The following is a 20,694-nucleotide window of genomic DNA, read 5'->3' on the forward strand; positions in this document are numbered from 1 at the left end:
CATGGCATGCACAACTAAAAAAAGGGAATTTCGACCTATTTTAGGTGCCCGGCCAACTTTGGTGACCATCGCTCACCTTCGATGCAATGTATGGATCGAAGGTAAAGACGGTAAAGGCCAGAATTCGCGCGAAATAGCCGGCGCAAGTCCCGGCCAAACTGCGCACAAAAACAGGGGCAGATAGAGGAGCTCGGGGAAAACTCAATGGTTAGGGTTGCTTTCGGGGGTCGTTGGCCGGTTTGCGGGCAACAGGGAGGCTGGCTGGCATCCTTCTTAGTCCCTATAAACTCTCAAACCTCTCATTTTCTCTCTATTTCTCTCCGATTCTCTCTCTTCTTCTCTTTCTCTCTTTCTCTGTTTTTTGTTCAAAGGAAACCGACCTTTGCTCTCTCTCTCTCTCTCTCTCTCTCGCTGGCTTATATAGTCGACGACGATGCACCTCTGCCCCTCTATCCCCTCCATTAATGGCCTGAACTGGCCTCTGCCTACTCAAGACTTTTATGGCCGGTTTAGGTGGTGCGGGGCCTTTGTTCGTCGGGGGGGAGAGAGGAAGGAGAAGAGAGGGAGTCCGGAAAAAAGGTGGATGGGACGGCCATGAATGCTAGTCCGTTGCCGTGCTCCTTTGGCCATTCTCTGGCTAATAGGGACGGTGAGGGCCGCTCCGCCGCTGGTTGAATCCCCGGTCAGATGCAGGGGAAAACAGAGCAAGTGGGAGGAGAGGCCAGCAGTAGGGAAAGAAAGAGAAGCCGGGCCAGGCTGGGCCCGGCTCGTACGGAGGGGGAAGAAGAAAATGGAGGGGCGGGCTGGGCCCCCGCAAGGGAAAGAAAGGAAAGGGCCGGGTCGACCGAGCCCGACCCAGATTTTTATTATTATTTTTTTTGAATTTTTTTTATAATTTTTTAAATTAATTAAGAAAATATGTTCTAATTGATCCTATTAATGCAAATGTGCTTAATAGCTATATGCAATGTAATTAAATAGAAATATTTTTTGTTTTAGGAATTAAAGAAAATTAACTCTTAAATTTTGTGCAATTAATTTTGGGTAATTAAAAATAGGTGTCAGCAATATTTATAGTGACTCTTTTCTTGGTGAATCAAAGACATGATTAAATCAATACTTGTTCTCAGGTCCTAAAGAACCTATGGCGTCTTACGATGGCCTTGAGTCTACCTTCTTATTGGCAATCTTTGCCGTTCAAGTAATCAAATTCGGTCATTCCAATGCTTTGACCAATGTAAGTTGTATTAGTGTAGAGAGGGAAGCTCTTCTAAAGTTCAAGCATGGTCTCACTGATCCTTGGAGATGCCTATCGTCGTAGAATGGAGAGGAATGTTGCAAGTGGAAAGGAGTCGAATGCAACAAGAAGACCGGCCATGGTCTAAAGCTCGATCTTCACAATCCATGTATTGAAGAGATTGACATTTTCATACCTTCAGATAAGTGCAGGTTGGGAGGTCCCATAATTCCTTCTTTAACTGAACTGAAGTATCTGAAGTATCTGCATCTCAGTGTCAACAACTTTTCAACCCAAAAAATCCCAATGTTCTTTGCTTCTCTTCAGAAACTGAAGTGTATTAACCTCTCATATGCAGGCTTTGATGGACTGATACCTAGGCAGCTCAACAAGCTTTCCAAGTTATAGTACTTAGATCTAAGTAGTGACTTGCTTCTGGGTTATTTAACCTCGAATAACCTTGATTGGGTGTCGAAATTATCTTCCTTGAGATTCTTGCACATTTCCGATGTTGACCTTTCTAAGGCCGTAGATTGGTTTGGTTCCATTAACATGCTTTCATCTTTGCAATCTTTAGGATTGAGCAGCTGTGTATTGTAAGATATTTCTAGCTCTTTGCAGGCCAATTTCACCTCTCTTAGATTCCTCAATATCGGGTCCAATAATATAAGTTCTATTCCGCAATGGATCTAAAACTTTAGCAAGCTTGAACATATTGATTTGTCTGGCAAACTATCTAACCACAAAGGCCATATATTTTTGGCTAACTACAAAGGCCCTTTTCCCACAGCAATCATCGAGAATAATCAAAGACTTGCCTTTTTTGACGTGTGTTCAAATTGGCTACAAGGCGATTTTCCAAAAAACTTGAGCAGTTTATACAAATTGCAAGTGGTACAATTACCCGATAACCGCTTCTATGGGAACATCTCCAGCATTTTAGATGGTTCTCTCAGTTGGGTACAAAGTAAGTGGAAGATCTTTGATGTTTCCAACAATGGATTTAGAGGTGACCTACCAAATCAATTTGGAAATTTTAAAGAACTAGAGTACCTTGATCTTTCAATGAACTTGATTTTTGGTTCTATTCCTAGCAATTTGGGGGAGCTATTTTGTCTAAGAGAATTGGATCTAAGCGAAAATAAAGTGAGCGGCAACATTCCAGAGAGTATTGGGCAACTATCCAATCTTAAATGGCTCTTCTTTGAGCAGAACTTATTGTATGGAGTTGTAACCGAACTTCACTTCGAAAATCTCAAAAGGTTGACCATCTTAGACATTTCCTCCAATCAACTCAAGTTAAATGTGATATCTACCTTGGTTCCACCATTCCACACTCGCAATATAGATTTGTCAAATTGCAAAGTGGGACCTGAATTTCCAAGATGGCTTCAAACACATAGGAACCATGACCTTTTTAGCGATGTCAAATGCGAGCATCTCGGATGACAATCCTAATTGGCTCTACGACATTTCCTCTAACATGGACATTTTGGATATCTCAAGCAACATGCTCAGAGGCGAAGTTCCCCAGGATATCGGAGACAAGATGCCACAGTTTATTAACTTTGAGACTTTCTGGTAATAATCTTAGCAGTGGCATTCCAAGTTCTGTGTAAGTTGAATAAGCTGTTTCAAATCGATCTCTCAAATAACCAACTGCCTGGGAGACTGCCTCGATGTTGGGGAGCATCGCAAAGATTGAAAACTTTTTTATTTGGGCATAACAAGTAAAATTGTCAGATTCCGAAATCTTTGTGCCATCTTCAAGCAATTACAATTTCTTAGCCTACATAGGAATGGCTACGGTGGAGAAATCCCAAACTGTTTGTCAAATCTACAATGAGATGATCATCCTTGATCTCGGCGACAATGAATTCACGGGTAGGTTACCTCCATTTGGGAAACATTCTTGATCATTGGGACTGATCAGTTTAGAGGAAAATCACTTCGTTGGAGGCATTCCTCCACAACTTTGCCGACTTAGCTATCTCCATTTCTTGAGCCTAGCACAAAATGAGGTTTCAAAACCCATTCCCAATTGTTTTGATGGCTTCTTGTCTATGGTTGATAATGCGCGTCATCATGAGAATTTGCCGGTGGTTATCGGTCTTAATGTCCTGGTTGACACAAAGGGAACCAGCCAAATATATGGAAATGCGCTGTCATACTTCTTCTCAATCGATCTTTCAGCAAACATGTTGGATGGGCAAATACCAGAAGAGTTTATTAGGCTCGTCAAACTTCAAAATCTCAACCTCTCTCAAAATAATTTGAGTGGACACATCCCCTCAAACATTAGTGACTTGAAAAACTTGGAATCTCTTGATCTATCCAGAAACAAACTGTCAGGTACCATCCCCCTAGGCACATCCAACATAGACTTCCTTAGTTATCTGAATCTGTCCTTCAACAGACTCTCTGGCTCTATTCCATCAAGCAACCATCTGTGCACCATGGACAATGAATCTATTTATCACGGCAACGACGGACTCCGTGGAGCTCCTCTTTCCAAGATTTGTCCTGGAGATGAGCCATCCGGTACTGACAGTGATAATTCGAGTGGAGATAAGCCTAGCGAAGGTAATTTGGACATCCACAATTGGTTCTATGCAGGATTGGGACCAGGTTTTACTGTGGGATTTCTGGGATTCTGTAGCATCTTGCACTTCAAGCAATCTTGGAGGGTCTCTTACTTTCGAGCGATGGATAAGGCCATGGAGATATTCTCAATGACAATGATGATCGCCAAGCTTTGGCTCAAGAGAACATTTGTACAACGCGAATAGAACCTTGTTCAAAAGGTAAAACTGGCCCCTTTTTTGCTAACCAATTGCTTGCATCTTACCTGGGTTGAAGCCATTATTGATTATATTTGGCATCTGTAATAGAAAAATTCGAGAGTTGGAGAAACTTGCCCAACTTTGAAGAAGTGCTTTGTGTTATCAGATGGATATACAGAGTGTGTTTTTAGTGTTCAACTTATCTTTTTCCTCTCGTCTTTGTTTAGTATGTGAAAGGATGATTATGTTGAGGACTACTATGGAAGATACATTCTCCTTTTGTTTGATGAACTCCATTTGAAATCCACATAATATAAGGTTCGGCAGTGTATTAAGTGCCATACACATATAATGCATTGTCACATTTAATGACAGTTTGATTTAGTAGCTAAAAGGAAAGAGAGAAATTAATAAGTATCATTGGTAATTTCTTTGAGGGACTCACAAATCTTTTAATGATGCTATTAAGAAGTAAAAGGCATCGTGGATTTTCCCACACCAACTTGAGGGTGAGTGTCCTAGGATACTAACTTCCTTAGCTTGTTTATATGTATCTTTGATTTAAATTATAACTAGGATTGCGCGGGTATAAAACTCTATTGGTATAAACATGATGCTAAATTTGTGATCCGAACTTTTCTCATGCTAAGACTATTAAAATGCCAAACTGGAACCTCAAGCTACATTTATCCGAAATCAATTTTCGTCCAACAAAAAACTCCCAACTTGTATCCCATGACACATTTATCCTAAATTAATTTCGTCTTGTAAAAAATCAGAAATTGGTAAAGTTAATGATAATCTATTATTTTGGTAAACTATATAGAGGTAAAATTATTATTTCCATATTATTTTACTACTAACGCAGGTAATAATCTGTTATTGGACTTTACATAGATGAACTATGTTATTTCGTTTGTTGCGCTAGCCCTCCTCGAGGACTAGTCGGGCATCACCGCTGGTTTGAGCCCTAGCTCGCCGACCGCGTGGACACCTCGGTTATAAAAAAAAAACAATGTTATTTTGTCATTACCAAAAAAAAAAACTCTGTTATTTCGTAATTAACTTACTAATTATTAATCATTAATATATATTAGTATTTTTTTGCAGATATTATTACGATAGCAATGGATTTGTTGCCATGTAAAGCAATACAAACCAAAAACCGGCACCGCAATGGTCCAAGAAAGGATGTTTGTTAATTAAGAATACGTCCATTAAAACGAACTCTTTGTAGAATAAAAAATTATTACGCAAACTTACCATCCTTATTTCTTATTTCCTTTTGTGTAGTCACGGGTTAAAATTTATAGTACGACCTTTTCAATCTTAAATAATAAATCAACAATAAGTTATAATGCAACTTTAGTATAAAAAATCGTTAGATACTTCAACTTTGGGTTAACCTTTCTTTTCGAAAATTCTCTTGCGGCAAAGGGATCGACTGCCTTTGTGATCATATTTCAACTTGGAATTTACCTTTTTTTCGTAAGATTAGTGTTGGACAAAATACCAAATCAAGCATACCCAAGCTAAGACTTCATAGCCTCCAGTAGTGCATAAAATAAAAAGAATGGAAGAGGGGTCTCTATTTATTAAGGTGTCTCCCGCTGTGGATACATTAATCATAAATTTCACCATTACCCTTTTTCTGTACAAACTGATACTTTTAGATTGACAAGGCATCGAATGACCCACGGCGGGAGAGGTTCAAGAAATTGTATTGCACAAAGAAAATTTTTCAGCAGTCAGGTTAGTATTTGAATCATGAAGTACAGCACCACGCTCGATACTTCACTTTTGGATATAGCTTGGACGCTTTGACCTTGAACTGGGGAACGCCAATGAGTGATATTGTCGAGAGCTCCTTCGTATAATACGACGGAATCTAGTCTCTATTAGGCTTAAGTAAAAAACAAAGTTGGTAAACTCTAAACGTTGAGAATAATATATAATATCCCATTGCTTCGAAAGTGCTCCGTTGTCGGGAGCTAAACGTATCATCGTCCCTCCTCCGTCTTTTTGCACGCACACGCACGCACGCAAAGTGTTGTGGTGTGGTGGCCCTCACCCCAACTTGCCCCAGAAAACGCAAGTCCAAGTAGGCCCCGTGTTCGACCCAAAAAAAAAAAGTAGGCCCCGTTAGGTCGTCCCAAGCCCACCTGAACGGAAACTCAAATCTTCTTTGCATGCAGCTGTCGTGAGTAAATCTCACTTCCCGAGAGAGAGAGAGAGAGAGAGAGAGATCCAACCTTCCTCCTTCTTCCGCCGAGAATCCCGATCTCAAAAGCACAATTATTAAGGACATCGTCCAATGACGAGAAAGTCCACTTTATTTTATAGACCCTGGTAAAAAAAACCCGGACCTACGAAAATTGACAGAAAGACGCGCGTGAAAACCTAAAATGAATAGATAAATCGTAAAATTGTTTGTATTTTGGAGAAATGGGAGATTGAATCCATTTCGAGAATTCCATAAGATCTAAAGTCAATATTATGAAAAACTTTAACTGATATATTTATAATAAATTTATCTTTCATTAATTTTCGTTAAATTTTATCATCGAATTATTAAGTTGAATACAGTTGATGAATATATTAACTTGAGATTTTATTTTTTATTTATTATAAGTGTATCGATTTATAATATTTTATGATAAATTTATCATAAATATAAAAATTTGAAATTTTTGGTGAATTTCGGGTAAATTTATCCCCCGCTCACTCTCACTCACTCATTTCCCCTTCCAAAAGCCCTAAACAGACTGCTCGCTCACTCATTTCCCCCACCATCTTCTTCTTCTCCGCTCCTCGTCAACTTCCCTTTGCCCCTCTCTTTTTCTCCATCTCCTCTCGCCTCTCTCCTCCTTCCCCGACCTCCTCCTCCTCCCTCCCCCCGGGCGATGGGCCGTGCCGCTGTGGATGCTCTCCACAAGGCCCTTGCAGACAAGCAGGCCGACGTTGACGCCCAGGGCGAGGTCGTACGCGCCCCCGCGGCCGGCGGGGCGCCGGGGCCTCAGATCGACGCCGCCGTCAGGGCCCTGAACGACCTCAAGATCGACGAGGCCGTCATCGAGAGGCAGCTCCAAGTCGCCGTCTCCGGCGCCGGGCTCTACGACTACGGCCTGTCCGGCGGCGACCTCAGGTCGAATGTCTTGGCGTTCTGGCGTCAGGTCAGTCGTGCGAGGATTAGAGGATAATCTTCTAAAACATTCGTTTGGATTTGCTTGACTATCAGTTTTTCTGCGGTTCTGAGCGTACGAATCTTCTGTTCTTTCATTTCTATCCTTGGCATTTTGTTGACGAGGAGCAGATGTGGGATGTGGAGTGCCCTTATGCCCCTCCGGCGATTCTCTGTAAGGCGGCGGGTCTTGTGGACGACCCTACCGTCCTCATGGTGAAGGATGAGGAAACTAGGCGTTGGTATCGAGCTCACTATCTGCTCAGAGATTTTTGTCACGAGAAGCTCCAAAAGGATCTTAACATCGGTGCGGAGAAGGCTGCGGAACTCGAGCACCTGCTCGCGACTCTGTATCTCCTCTCCGTTGAGGAATTGGGTGCCAAGATAAGAGGCTGTGGCATCACAGCTCCAGGCACAACAAATACTCTCTCCGATCCCCATCCGTTCACCTTGATGGTTCAAGATTCCATAGTTACTTACTGGAGTAAGTACCACCGCCACCGCCAATGGATGTCATTTTAGCTTTTGGTTTTACGCCTTTGAGATTTACTGTAGGTTCTTCTTTATTCTTTTGTTCCCCTCTCGATCTTCTGCTGTAGGTGATACACGCGAGATTGCGCCAGGCATTTTTGCAAATTTCAAAAGGGTGCATGAGTCTAACGGCAATAAACTTCCTTCTTTCTGATCATCCTAAATCGTGGGTGTTCACGTGCATGGGTTTTATGCATGATTTCTGCTCTGATACCACGGTGTAACATAACTTGTCTTAAGACTATATTGCATGTAAGATTTGATTGTCTTGTTAGTCAAAATGGGCTTAAAACGTAGTCTCCGATGCTGTATTAGAGATATTTTCGTTATTTTCATTGGGCCCTTATATTTTAATCTATGATTTGATTCTGATGCTTTTCACGTGTGTAGATTTCTACTCAAAATCATCTTCTGATCGTCCATGAGTTCATTGTGGCTGAGATCGAGCATTTTGTCAATCCGGAAGATAAATCCCATCCAAAGTTTTCTGAAGTTGCAGACCTAGAATTGCTTATGTTCCCCGGGAATGACAAACTGGCTAATCTCCTATTAAACTTGGCTTGGTGAAGCAGTTTCAAAGGTTAGCTCTGGACTTGATTTTTCTTCCCCTAACCTTTTCACTTTGAGTCTCACAGTTTCGATGCTTATTTTTAGGGAACTGTTACTCATTAGACTCTCGGGTACTTCATAGGGAGAACATTTTTGTTTTTAACTTGCCTTGGCATAGAAAAGGATCACTTGCAGTTTAGACAACGTCTTGGGAACGAAATAGGACACTATGCAGCAGATTGTTGGGTTGCTGAAATTGAGTGTTCCTATGCTTGGATGGAGTGTGTTCATATTGCGGATAGGTCAGCATATGATTTACAGAAATTTACGGTAAGACTTATGTTGCCTTCTTTCAAGTAGTTTTCTTTTCTTTTCTTTTCTTTTCTTTTTTTGGAGAAGGCGCATGGTCAGGAATACTGAAAGAATCGACTACATTATTTTGTTATCTCAATAAGTGAAATGATTTTATCATAAGGTCTTCGATTCTTTTTGAAATCCTTCCAGAACTCTTCGTCCTGTTTCTAATTAGTAGGTAGCAGAAGCAAAATTATGGAATGTGAATCATAAGCTGCCAACATGCCTAAGAAATTGACAATATTTTATTTTCATTTGATCCATATTACTCCTTTCTTCAATGATCTCTGTATAGCAAGGTGTGGTTTTGCTACATTGTATAGGTTCTCTTTTTAGCTGTCTTGTGTGGCAACCATTTGATGGATGACATATGTTATCCGTTGTTGCATGCTTGTATTCTTTTGTCTAATATACTGTTTGAAGGAAAACATTATCCGGCACATTTTTAGGGGGTTGAAAACTGGATAAAAGAAAGTTTGGAGATGTATATGTTCCGCTAATCATAGAGGCATCTAGTTGGAGTGATGATTGTTGTCATTTAGACAGGAGAAAAGTGGAGATGCTCTTGTTGCCCATGAAAAATTTGCTGAACCCAGAGAAGTGGAGGTAACTCTTTAGACTAGTTAATTTTGCTAGCTATTCTTGGAGTACGGGGAGCAGGTTTCTGACCTTTATTTGTCAATGCTTGAGTTTGTTATCATGATTAACTAATTGAAGTATCAATGCAGAAGCTGGTAATTGCTCCGAACGAGAAGGAACTAGGTCTTGCCTTCAATGAAAATCAGATGATGGTGACTCAATCTCTTTTGGTACGTGCTTGAGGTTCCTCGGTTTTTGCTCTGTTGCTATGTTCGGAATCTATTCCTTTATTTTATGCTTGCATTTGTCTTGTTAATACCAGTTAATGGGTGAAGAGGAAGCTTTGCAGTTGAAGGCTGCTTTGGAATCCAAAGTGATCGTGCAAAGTGGGGAGGATGATAAAAATCACGGATAACATGGTCAAAATTTCTAAGCAGAAGATAAGGGAACATGAAAGGGTTTTTACACCATCTGTTATTGAACCTTCTTTTGGCATTGAACACATAATATACTGCCTTTTTTAGCATTCTTTCTATACAAGGCTCGGCAAAGCGGGGGATGGACAAGTAAATGTGTTCCGCTTCCCTCTACATGTTGCACCCATCAATTGTACAGTTTTCCCATTTATGAAGAAGCCCGAGTGTGAGTCAGTTGCTCAACTTATTAGCAGATCACTGACTGCTGCTGCTGCTATTAAGCATAGGGATGACATTGCAGGTACTTATCCAATATATAATTTAGGTTCTTAATTTCTTGCATAAAATGAGTTTCTTTTGTACATATTTTACATGAAGCTTGTATCTTGGTCGCTATCTTTTCTTTACTCACCATAGAAGCGGATTTTATCGAGGGGTGTGAATGCCTGTTTCCTTGAAATTGTTATCATTTATCATGCTAGGATCAGCTCCAAAGGTTGACTGACATCTCTTTTCTCTTGGCCTTTTCTTTCTTAAAATGGAGCTATGATTTCTGAAGCGTTTTTTGTTTCGTATGTGTTTACATGAATAATACTATATGTTGATCACTCTTCTCTTTGTCCTATTCACGATGTAAGGGGATATTCTAGAGGGGTTTGAATGCCTGTTTTTCCAGGATTGAGTTTTTTTTATCCTGATGCTACTGTCAGCTCCAGAATGAATTGGCAACTTCTCGTTTTTCCTTGTTAAAATCTGAGCTATGATTTGTGGAAATTTCTAAGGTTCGTGTTAGGTTTGCAAATCTGAGTGATACACAAGTATCTTATATGAGGACTTGTTTTGTTATGGAGCTGTATATTTGGGTTGAGATTTACTTTCTAGTCTTTGGTGAAAGCACCAAGTTACATTGGATGATCATCTACTACTGTGCCCTGGCTATGTTTACAGGCAACACCGTGGGGAAGAGATATGCAATAGCCGATGAGCTTGGTGTGCCCTTTGCAATCATGGTCGATTCTCATGTTGATGTGACCATTCAAGAGAGGGACAGGGGAGATCAAGTTCGAGCAAGTGTGGGGGAAGTGGTCTCAGTTGTGAAGGAGCTAATTGACGGGCATAGGACCTGGTTCGATGTGTGGTTGAGTTTCCTGCATCACACACCTGCATTTGCTGAAGAAGATGAATAGTTGAGTTACTGATATCATTGTTTGCGTAACTTTACATCACTTAGAATCAAACATACGATGTAATTAGGTATCCAAGATAGGAAACAATTGGTATACTTTTCATAGTATTTTGCTGGCTAAATATGTTGCTTGTTCATGTTTTTTCCCCGTGTTTAACACGGAGATAAAAACAACCAGAAAGTTGCAGATCTGCGTTGGTCTCTTGATTTCCTGTCGCTCAGTTTTCATGGAAATTCTGCTTCTCGAGATGGTGAAAATATTTTTCTATGAGCTTCTCTGCTTTAAAGTTACATGTCATCGAGATCCGCCACAACATAAACCCTAGTTTCCCCTTGTTGCCCCCCGTTCCGATATGTATTCTGCTACCCCCTTCAGTTGCTCATATGGACCTTGGATTTAAGCTCGATTGGGATCGATCCCGGATCCACATTGCGCATGCCGGATAGGTACATAGAGGTACAGAAAAAAGTTGGGATCACTGAATGCGGCAACAACATTGGAAGATTCTTAGGGTGCGAATGGTAACCATTCTGCTCTAGAAATCAAATTCTTGCCAGAAATTGATTTCTAGAGGAGAAATCTATCTGGTAAAATATGACTAATTCTGCTCCAGAAATTAATTTCTGGAATAGAAATCTGTTTTGATTTGTTGATTTCTTTTGCACCTAAAAAAAATTAAATTTTATTCAAAGTGGGTGGCAACAGGTATTATAAGCCATTTTGTGAAGTTTTGAATTTTTTGAATTTTTTAATTTTTTTGGGAACCTCAAAATATTTAAATTTTACTTAAAGCTGGTGGCTATAGGTATTCTAAACCATTCTGTGAAGTTTTGAAATTTTTTATTATTTTTATATTTTTTTGGGCACCTCAAAAAATTTAAATTTTACTCAAAGTGGGTGGCCACAGGTATTTTAAACCATTTTGTAAAGTTTTGAAAAAATTTATTTTTTTATTATTTTTCTTTTTTTTTGGCATCTCAAAAAATTTAAATTTCACTCAAAGTAGGTGGCCACATTTATTTTAAGCCATTTTGTGAAGTTTTGAAATTTTTGATTTTTTTTGGCACCTCAAAAAATTTAAATTTCACTCAAAGTGGGTGGCCACATGTGTTTTAAGCTATCTGTGAAGTTTTGAAATTTTTGATTTTTTAAAAAAAATTCACCAAATTTTATATTTTCCCGAAATTTGACTTTTTTTTTTTTGGAAATTTTTACGAATTTTTCTAGAATTTTTCAATTTTTATGCATTTTCTGAAAAAAAAATTGTGAGAAAATAGGGAGAATGCATTCTGGAATCAACAAGCTACAAAAAGCAGCTTCTCTTTTTCTTGCCAAAAACTCATTCCGGAATAAAGAATGCATTCTGGAATCAAGTATTTTTAACAAACGCATTTTTATTCCAGAATGCAAAAATCGCTTCAGAATGCATTCCGGAAATTTTTTAACAAACGTCATTCTGTTCCGGAATGCATTCCATGCGCACCCTTATTGTCTCGTGTTCTCAATTTCATAGAAACTGAATGTGATAAGAAAAATGTAAACAAGAGAATTTCTGCAAACATTGATGTGAAAACCACGTTATGAGGAAAAAGTTGCAGCAAGAATATTAGGGTTAATTCCAAAAAAAAGCATCAACTTTAGGTCGAGGGACAATTCTGGCCCGAACTTTTTTTTGTTCCATAAAAAAGCACCAACTTTAGGTCGAGGGACAATTCTGACCCGAACTTTTTTTTGTCTTGTAAAAAAGCACAAACTTTCATTTAAATCCCAAATTTGGCCCCCCATTGATTTTTTGTATGAAGTTACCCTTGTTTGAGAAAAAAAGTTACGGTGGTGAGCCCGGCGAATCTCTTCCATGGCGTCTATCGACAGGCGGTGGTCTATAGCTTCAAATTACGATAAAACGACGAAGTTCGGCCAGAAAAATTCAATCTGGAGATATTTTTGACTTGTCGATGAAGTGAAGGAGATGAACAGTTTCACCGTTATTCTTCAAGCGGTGGTTTAAAAAATAAGACAATGAATAATGCTTTAAATTCAGTCAGCAAGTCACGTGGATTTATTGCTAAGGTGGAATAGTCAAGTTGTAAAATCAATGATTTTAAGTCAATAACGGCCAGATTTGGGATTTAGGTGAAAGTTGGTGTTTTTTTACGAAATAAAAAAAAATTTTGGCCAGAATTGTCCCTCGACCTAAAGTTGGTGCCTTTTTACGAGACAAAAAAAGTTCAGGCCATAATTGTCCCTCGACCTAAAGTTGATGCTTTTTTTATGGAACAAAGAAAAGTTTGGACTAGAATTGTCCCTCGACCTAAAGTTGGTGCTTTTTTTTTGGAATTAACCCAAGAATGTTAGGTATTGGCCTTGCCAACCCGGGCCGGACCATTGTAATTACCTATCTAGTTCCTTTGCCGGGGAGGGCCAGCTCGCCCTGTACGGAGATAGGGTGGTTGGTGCTCGTCAATGCTAACCACAATACAATTGACGGGAAAAGGGTCCAATTGCAAAAATCAAATAAGTTAGCAGACTCGATGTATAGATCAAAGTGGGCTAACATGACATGACCTGAACAGATTTCGTTGACCCGGTAATAAAATGCAAGAACATCCATGAACGATGTCTATAAGCTCCACTTCCTCGTTAGCAATACCGCCCTCCGAGATGACGCTGCCTCCTCCTATCGTGCGCCGCCTCAGACCCCGAGAGCTTGCCCCATGCCCGCTCTCTCTTCGCCGGTATCTCCTCTCCCGACATCGTCGCTTACCACACCATCATCAGATCCCACGCCCACTCTCTCCCTCTCTTTCTTCGCTCAGATGCTACGTGGCGGCATCTCGTCGGATAGCTTCACCTTCCCTTTCGTCCTCAAGTCCTGCTCTCGCCTCGGGGAGATGGGCCACCGCCTTTATGCCCTGATCGCACAGATGCGGGATCTTGGCAATTTCCAACTTAGGGGCTTTGGAATTGGGTAGGTGGGTCGATTGTTACGTTCGGAGAAGTGGCTCGAGTTGGACGATTTCTGTTGGGACTGTTTTGATAGACATGTACTGTAGGTGCGGGTCGGTTGATGAATCGATGAATGTGTCGACTTGGACTGGGGCGATTAATGGGCTCACAGTGCACGGCCGCGGTGACAAGGCCCTCAAATTGTTCGATGACATGAAGAAATCGGGAATGCAGCTGTATTCTATGACGTTTTCCGCGGTTTTTGGATAAGGTCAACACTGAATATAGATAATGTTATTTTTTGTAAAACAAGTAATTCAGGATGTTGATAAGCAAATTAAATGATTGAGATCCCATAAAAGCAATAAGTCCTCTTTACTTTATCTATAGTATAGATAATGTTATCATATAAGCTAGACACTAACCCGTGCAAACTAAATTTCTTATTGCTACCATAATTGCGGTGTAAAATAACATCATGGAACATTATCTTTTATGTAAGAAAGAGTGATATGTTATATAAACTTCTATAGAATAAATGTCTTACATGATAATAATACCTTCCACATAACCTTAATACGTTAATCTCAATAAAAGAATGCGCGTGCCCACCCAACTATTAGTAAGTAAAAAATCAATCTCTCTCTCTCTCTCTATTTTCTTTTTCTATTAGGTCAATCTGATCTATCTAGACGAAATTATGACCATTTTCCCCAACTAGCGCAGAACTAAAATTTCCACATCCTGACCAGTTGTGACAATCGATAATACCCAAAAATTCTCTTATATTGGCAACTTGATGATATTTATTTCCACGTTGCCTCATGCCTCTGCTATGTGTCTTTTGATGATATTTGCTTCCACGTTGCCTCATGCTTCAATCATGTGTCCGTTGATGATATTTGTTTCCATGTTGCCTCATGCCTCTGCCATGTGTCCTTTGATGATCTTTGGTACAAACACTCATCGACCACGATTGAAACATCATCGATGCACTAAATAGATATCACTTTCTACAATCGTCGACGATAGGACGTGTAATTCATGTCTCTGTCATGTATTTCCCATGTCGACAAGTTTGGCCATTTTTTGGTATAAACAACAATGGATTCTAGCTGTCGCATTCATGCATTTGTTTCGCTGTTAACTACGAGGTGGAAGAATGCCACCGCTTTTACCACGTACAGTTGGACTCGTACTATCTGCCAGTGTTCAACCAATTCACTGTTCGTAGCACAAGAATAAACAAAGGAGACAGCAGGCGGGGGAACAGCATAGGAGTATTGTTGCAAGTATAAGATGTTTCCAAGCAGTTGGCACATCAAAAAATATGTTTTTTTATAGCTGTTAGTCTACTGACGTAATTTTATGATTTCTCTACATGTAATGATTTTCCAGAAAAATCATCTGTGGAGGCGAAGTGATTCTTTTGCGGAAATGTTGAATCCGGTTTCTTAGGAATTTCATAGATGGAACATTTTGTTAAGTCATTGCGTTAGTCCCAAGTTGCCAGGCATCAAGAACACGGTGGCTGTGAACAGTAGTGGCAGGCCTCCAAACCTGATATGTGGCCCATTTTAGGCCTTGTTGGGCCCTTTCATCCATCTACATTCCCTGCTCTTACCTTTGACCCCTCCTTCTGATGGTGGGTTTAGCAAAAGAATTTTTTATATGTTGTCTCCATTTAGCACGATCCATCTACTCCCCTACGAGTTAATGGAATAAATAAGTCTCTCTCTAAAATGAGAGCTTCTCTCTCTATGATGGTGCCTGGAATCTTCGTCGCCACACTCTTCCATTACTAGCCCTGTCATCGTTTTTCTTCGAATTAATTTGGTTGATAATTTAGTTCTTTTCCTGCTCTCTGTTTCTTAGATAATGCACTGTGTACGTGAGTCTTGAGCTTTACAATCCCCCAAGCGGATGGGATTCCCCTTTCATTTTAAAACCAGTAGCCCAAATGGGTGGTACATATGTGTTGGATACATGAGATTGGAGATTGAGTTAAACCCATCAAGTGTGAGCCGGATACGCTTAAGCGGAACTGTCAAGACGAGGTGGAATTGGGCCGCTCATTCTTTAGGTGCCCAAGGAGGGAATGGTCGACACGAGGAAGAAGAAATTCTGCCTTTCTTGCATGAACGACACATGCAGAAACGAGAACAGAAACAGAGAAGAGCGCTCGTGTGCAGGTGACCGGAGAGGAACCTGAGGAAGTAAATGATCTCTGAAAATGGCCAGCAAACTACAAAGTGTGCACAGATCAAGAGGCATAATTGATTGTGAAAGCTTCGGCATTTTTCATTTCGAAATAACTATAGTTGGGACTGTAGTAACGTTCTCAAATACATTAACTTCGTCAACCAAAGCCAATTTTTAAAATTGGGAATCGAACTAATCGGAATTTTTTTTATTTTGCGTAAAAAATCAAATTCTTGTAATACCATATAAAATTTAGAATTTGACAACATGAAACCCGATTTATAATGAATATTCAGAATATGGTAGAAATGATACGTTCCAAAAGTGCGTCAACTTTTTGGACTATATAAAAATGATTGCCGCTCGAACATATCCCGTGGCAGCACCGAAGTGGTCCAATATACTTGGAGCCGAAGTGGTCATTTGCGGCAATGTTGACGTGAGCATATCCAGGGGCAATCTATGAATGGGGCATGTTCAAGCGGAATGGAGTTGCGTGTCCAAAAAGTTTATGCACTTTTACAAACGTCTATTTTCTAATAAAAACTATATATTTATTATAGCGAAAATAAAACTCATTAAAAATGAAAGTCAAAATGGATATAGTCCACAAGGACCATCCGTTATTCATAATAAACTATGTACAGACCAATACGGGACACTCGTCTTGAGCTTTGAGCATTTCCAAAGCAAAATTTTGCATCAAAAGCCCTTGAAATTGTGTTATCAAACAGTAAAATTTTGATTCAAGAGACTTTGGAAGCCCAAAGCTACTTGTAAATGTCGCTCAAAATGCATATCTAGACTTTTATTATAGAGGTTTCGGATGGACTACTTTGAATTTTCTTTTCTACCTACACATCAGATTCGTTTGACTTCTAACTAAAAAAAGTTGGAATCTGTTTCTAATGCAGTAGTGACATTATGGAGCGACCTCAAATGCAGAAACGTTGCGCACGCACCACGTTCTCTAAGTTTTCACTTACTTTATCCATGATTCTACTATAATCAATTTTACGCAACAAAACTTGTGCACTATAATGTAATTAATATTTTTCTTAACTCTCCTACTCCAAATTTATATTATTTACAAAAGTAACTATTGATTTTTAATAAAAATTTTAAAGTGAGCGAATTTCATACTAACTAGGGATATGAATTTTTCATATGGCCATGTTTTCCTCCAACCAAGAATGGAACAAAATATTGCCCTTACAATCCAAATGAAAATCCACCTCAGTAACCATCAATTTCGGTTAATTAAGGAAAGTAACGTGACTGAAACCAATATATCAATCGGTTTATAGCAGTGATATTATTGGCGAAAAACCAAGTATGATTGGGGCAATTGTGATCATAAAAATTTCTACACTAATCACACCCCAATGGAATCAATACATATAAGGGAGGACGACGACTTTTCTGTTCACAAGACATTAAGAGATTGTTTAATTTTAGAATCCTGTCATTATTTTTGGGCCTAAAAATATCCTAAGAAAACCTTGAACCATGAACTTTCTACTTGAATTCTGAAATTTTGGTTTTATATTAAAAATGTCATTGAAGTTTAGTTTTCTAATTTCACCCCCCCCCCCCCCCCATATTTTTTTAAGTCCTCGTATTTCATATTAAAGAAACTCAATATGTCATATTCCGAACAAAAATAAAAACTCAATGTGTCATAGAAAATGCACATGTCAGAAATATTTGTTTTGTAATGAACAAGAATATTGGAGTGGGACATGTAATAAAAAATAATAACAAAAGAAAAGAAATAAAGAAAAATAGAAATAAAAAAATAGAAATATGGTATAAAAGAAAGAAATAAAAAATATTGAATAACTGGGCCTGAGCCCATCGAAGCAAGGCCATATTCAAACTGGGTCCGAGGGCCGTTCCAAATTTTAAACCCGACCTGGACCCATACTCAGACCAAGGAAAAATTGTCCAAAAAGTCCTAAACCTATTGCACTTTTGTCAATTTATTCTTAAACCTTTCAATTTTACCAATCGAGTCATTAACGTCTTCATTTCTTACCAATTGAATCCATTCGGCTAATTTTGGCCGGAACATGCTGATGTGGACATCGGCCAGCCTACGTGTCACTGACGTGGATAATTTTTAATAATATTTTAATATTTTTCAAAAAAATTGTCTTTTCTATACTTTTTCCTTTTTCATTTTTTTCTCCCCTTCTTCCTCATCCATCTAGTCATCGGGTGTCAGCAACCGGCCTGAGGGGAGGGCCGGTGAGGTCGACCTCACTGGCCTTGGGCAAGCCTCGCCCCCGCCAACCGCTGGCGAGGCCAAGCCTCACCGTTGCTGGTTGAAGGCGGCCTCGCCATGGCTAGGCGAGGTCAACCTCACCAGATTCGGTGAGGTTGAGCCTCGCCGTAGCTGGGGAGGGCGAGCCTTGCTAGGGGCCAGCGAGGTTCATCCTTGCTAGTGGTCGGAGGGGCGAGGCTCGCCCAAGGTTAGCAAGGTCGACCTCGTCGGCCGTCCCTTTTGGCCGGTTGTCGACACTCCGTGGCCGCCTAAAGGAGAAAGAAATGGAGGAAAAAAAGAAAGAAAAAAATGAAAAATACAAAAAATATTATTAAAAATTGTCTACGTTAGCGCCATGTAGACCAGTCAGCATCCACGTCAGCACTTTTCGATCAAAATTGGCCGCATGGACTCAATTAACAAAAATTGAAAAGGTTTATGACTCAATTAGCAAAATTGAAAGGTTTAGAACTGAATTAGCAAAAATGTAATAGGTTTAGAACTTTTTGAACAATTTTTCCTCCCCCCCTAGAACAAGTTCCCTAACCGGATTTGAGTCCCCATTTTTAGATAAAAATTTAATAATAATAAATTTAAAAAATATATAATAGGAAAAAAGCTTAGAAATTATATTTTGATTAGTTTTGTTAGATTTTTGGTGTTAATATTATTATATTAGTTTAGAGTTAGTATTAGATTTTCCTAGACAAATTGTACTATCTTTAGGGAGTTTAATAAACATTTTAGGAGTAGCATAGTCTTAAAAATGTGAAAACTTTGGATTAAAAATTAAACAAGCTCATAGGGCTTTACAATATGGTGTTGTATGTTCTAGAGACAAACCTTAGGTTGTTGTGTTTACATTTCAATTTCGATTTTTTTTTTTATACTTGAGTGTGCATTTTCGATACATTGATTGTTATTTTTCATTTTAACATGGTTGGGATAAATCTTAGGATCATAATAAACACAAAAACAATGCATGGACACTTAGCGAACGAGAACTTAGGGCTCATAATTGATAAAAAGATTGCTTGCACACCTTAGTTGACAAATGATCAAGTTTAGGTATCGAAAGAGTATTAATTAGATAATGAATGTAATCAAATCCCCAATCCTAAATCTCTAGTTATGTAGGAAGTGAGGTATACGCCCATATCTCACTTGGTTTCTAATCGACCCTAATAGGCTAGTGGCGACTCCTCATATAAAATTTACACAGGGTTAATCGAAGCTAAAGTTGCAAACGCAAACGTCGTGCAAGATAAGAGCTTGAGAGAGCCCACGCCGATTGAGGACTGTTGCTCCACCTTTGGCATTATCTCCAAACCTTGTCCTTTTCCTTCTTACAAAAAAGAGAGGTCACGATAGACCAATGCAATGCCGATGACAAATTGCTTGTACGCAGCGGTGGTGAATGTCGATGAGAGGGCATAGTCGATGATCTTGATCTTGATCTAGATAGTTCTGGGTTTGTAGATTCCAGGTGTCGCGACCTTCCCAAAAGTGAATCACCTGAGGGAAAGCTACTTAATTATTAAGCTTACACTTAGATTGATATGCAAAATCATTTCTTTTAGGATTAAGTGAGCACTCAAAAAGTCTTGACATTAAAGTGAGTACAGAAGTTATGATACTTCTAGTTTCATTTCCCAAAACATGAATTATGAGAGAGAGAGAGAGAGAGAGAGAGAGAGAGAGAGAGATTTTACTCACTTAATAATTCTTATTTGCATAGTTGGAATTGAAAAGCTCTGTTTAACCAAAGCATGGTAATCTTCTTCATGATCGACAACTTTTGCATAATCCTATTCATCGCCCAAAAATAGGAGATCCTCTATTGCAACTTTCCCAAGAGGAAAATCCGGAGGGGTTTGACGAATTTCCAAGCAGGCACGAATAATCACTCTTTCAAGGTGTCACTTACTCTTGGCACGGGCTCTTCTAGACCTTATCAATCTCAACTTGGTTTTCTAATATGCCAATTGTTTTTGCTTTAGGAGAAGCCACTAACGTAGTATAGACTGATTAAAGATCAAGTAAAACAAAGGAGTTGGTTTACTTCCGCAAACTAGAGATTTGGGGCACATGGACTTAATTAGCTAGATGTTATCTAACACCTAATTTAATAACATTTCACTTTTGCGGAAACCGCTTCATGCAATCTATCAAATTGTTTTTTATATTTTTCTTAAAACAAGTAAATCTAAACTATCATATGAGAGAGTACTCATACAACTGAATATAAACAAAGCGATACTCAAATACGTTACGGTAATACCAATAAAAAATAAAGTGCGGTAAAAAGAAAATCCGAGTCTTATCGAGCAAAATTTAACGTCACCTTGTTATTAAGCCCTACGATTAGACTCGCTGAGCTATAAAGGGTAAGTCTATGCAATTTCTCTATTATAGACCAATTTATCAATGCATACATACATACATACATACTATTAAACGTGA

The 20,694-nt window shown here is 39.2% G+C and overlaps 1 protein-coding gene and 1 pseudogene across 1 annotated transcript; both read left to right on the forward strand.

Moving 5' to 3' along the window:
• The first annotated feature begins 2,645 nt into the window (after nucleotides 1-2,645).
• LOC115665827 (putative receptor like protein 25) lies at nucleotides 2,646-4,026 on the forward strand. The gene is made up of 2 exons (XM_056308090.1): nucleotides 2,646-2,818; nucleotides 3,171-4,026. Exons 1-2 carry the CDS (start codon nucleotides 2,646-2,648, stop codon nucleotides 4,024-4,026), a joined length of 1,029 nt encoding a protein of 342 aa, XP_056164065.1.
• Nucleotides 4,027-6,832: 2,806 nt separating this feature from the next.
• LOC115694601 (glycine--tRNA ligase, mitochondrial 1-like) lies at nucleotides 6,833-10,945 on the forward strand (annotated as a pseudogene).
• Nucleotides 10,946-20,694: the final 9,749 nt, after the last annotated feature.

The sequence above is a fragment of the Syzygium oleosum genome, unplaced genomic scaffold (genome assembly GCF_021117445.2).
Source record: "Syzygium oleosum isolate NSW1041296 unplaced genomic scaffold, Sole_v2.1 Sole_v2.02, whole genome shotgun sequence".
Taxonomy (NCBI): Eukaryota; Viridiplantae; Streptophyta; class Magnoliopsida; order Myrtales; family Myrtaceae; genus Syzygium; species Syzygium oleosum.

Excerpts from the sequence above, each read along its gene's own strand:
- LOC115665827 (XM_056308090.1), top strand. The coding sequence starts at position 2,646 with ATGACCTTTTTAGCGATGTCAAATGCGAGCATCTCGGATGACAATCCT. Across the intron at positions 2,819-3,170 it reads ATTAACTTTGAGACTTTCTG|TTTAGAGGAAAATCACTTCG; the intron begins GTAATAATCTTA and ends GGGACTGATCAG.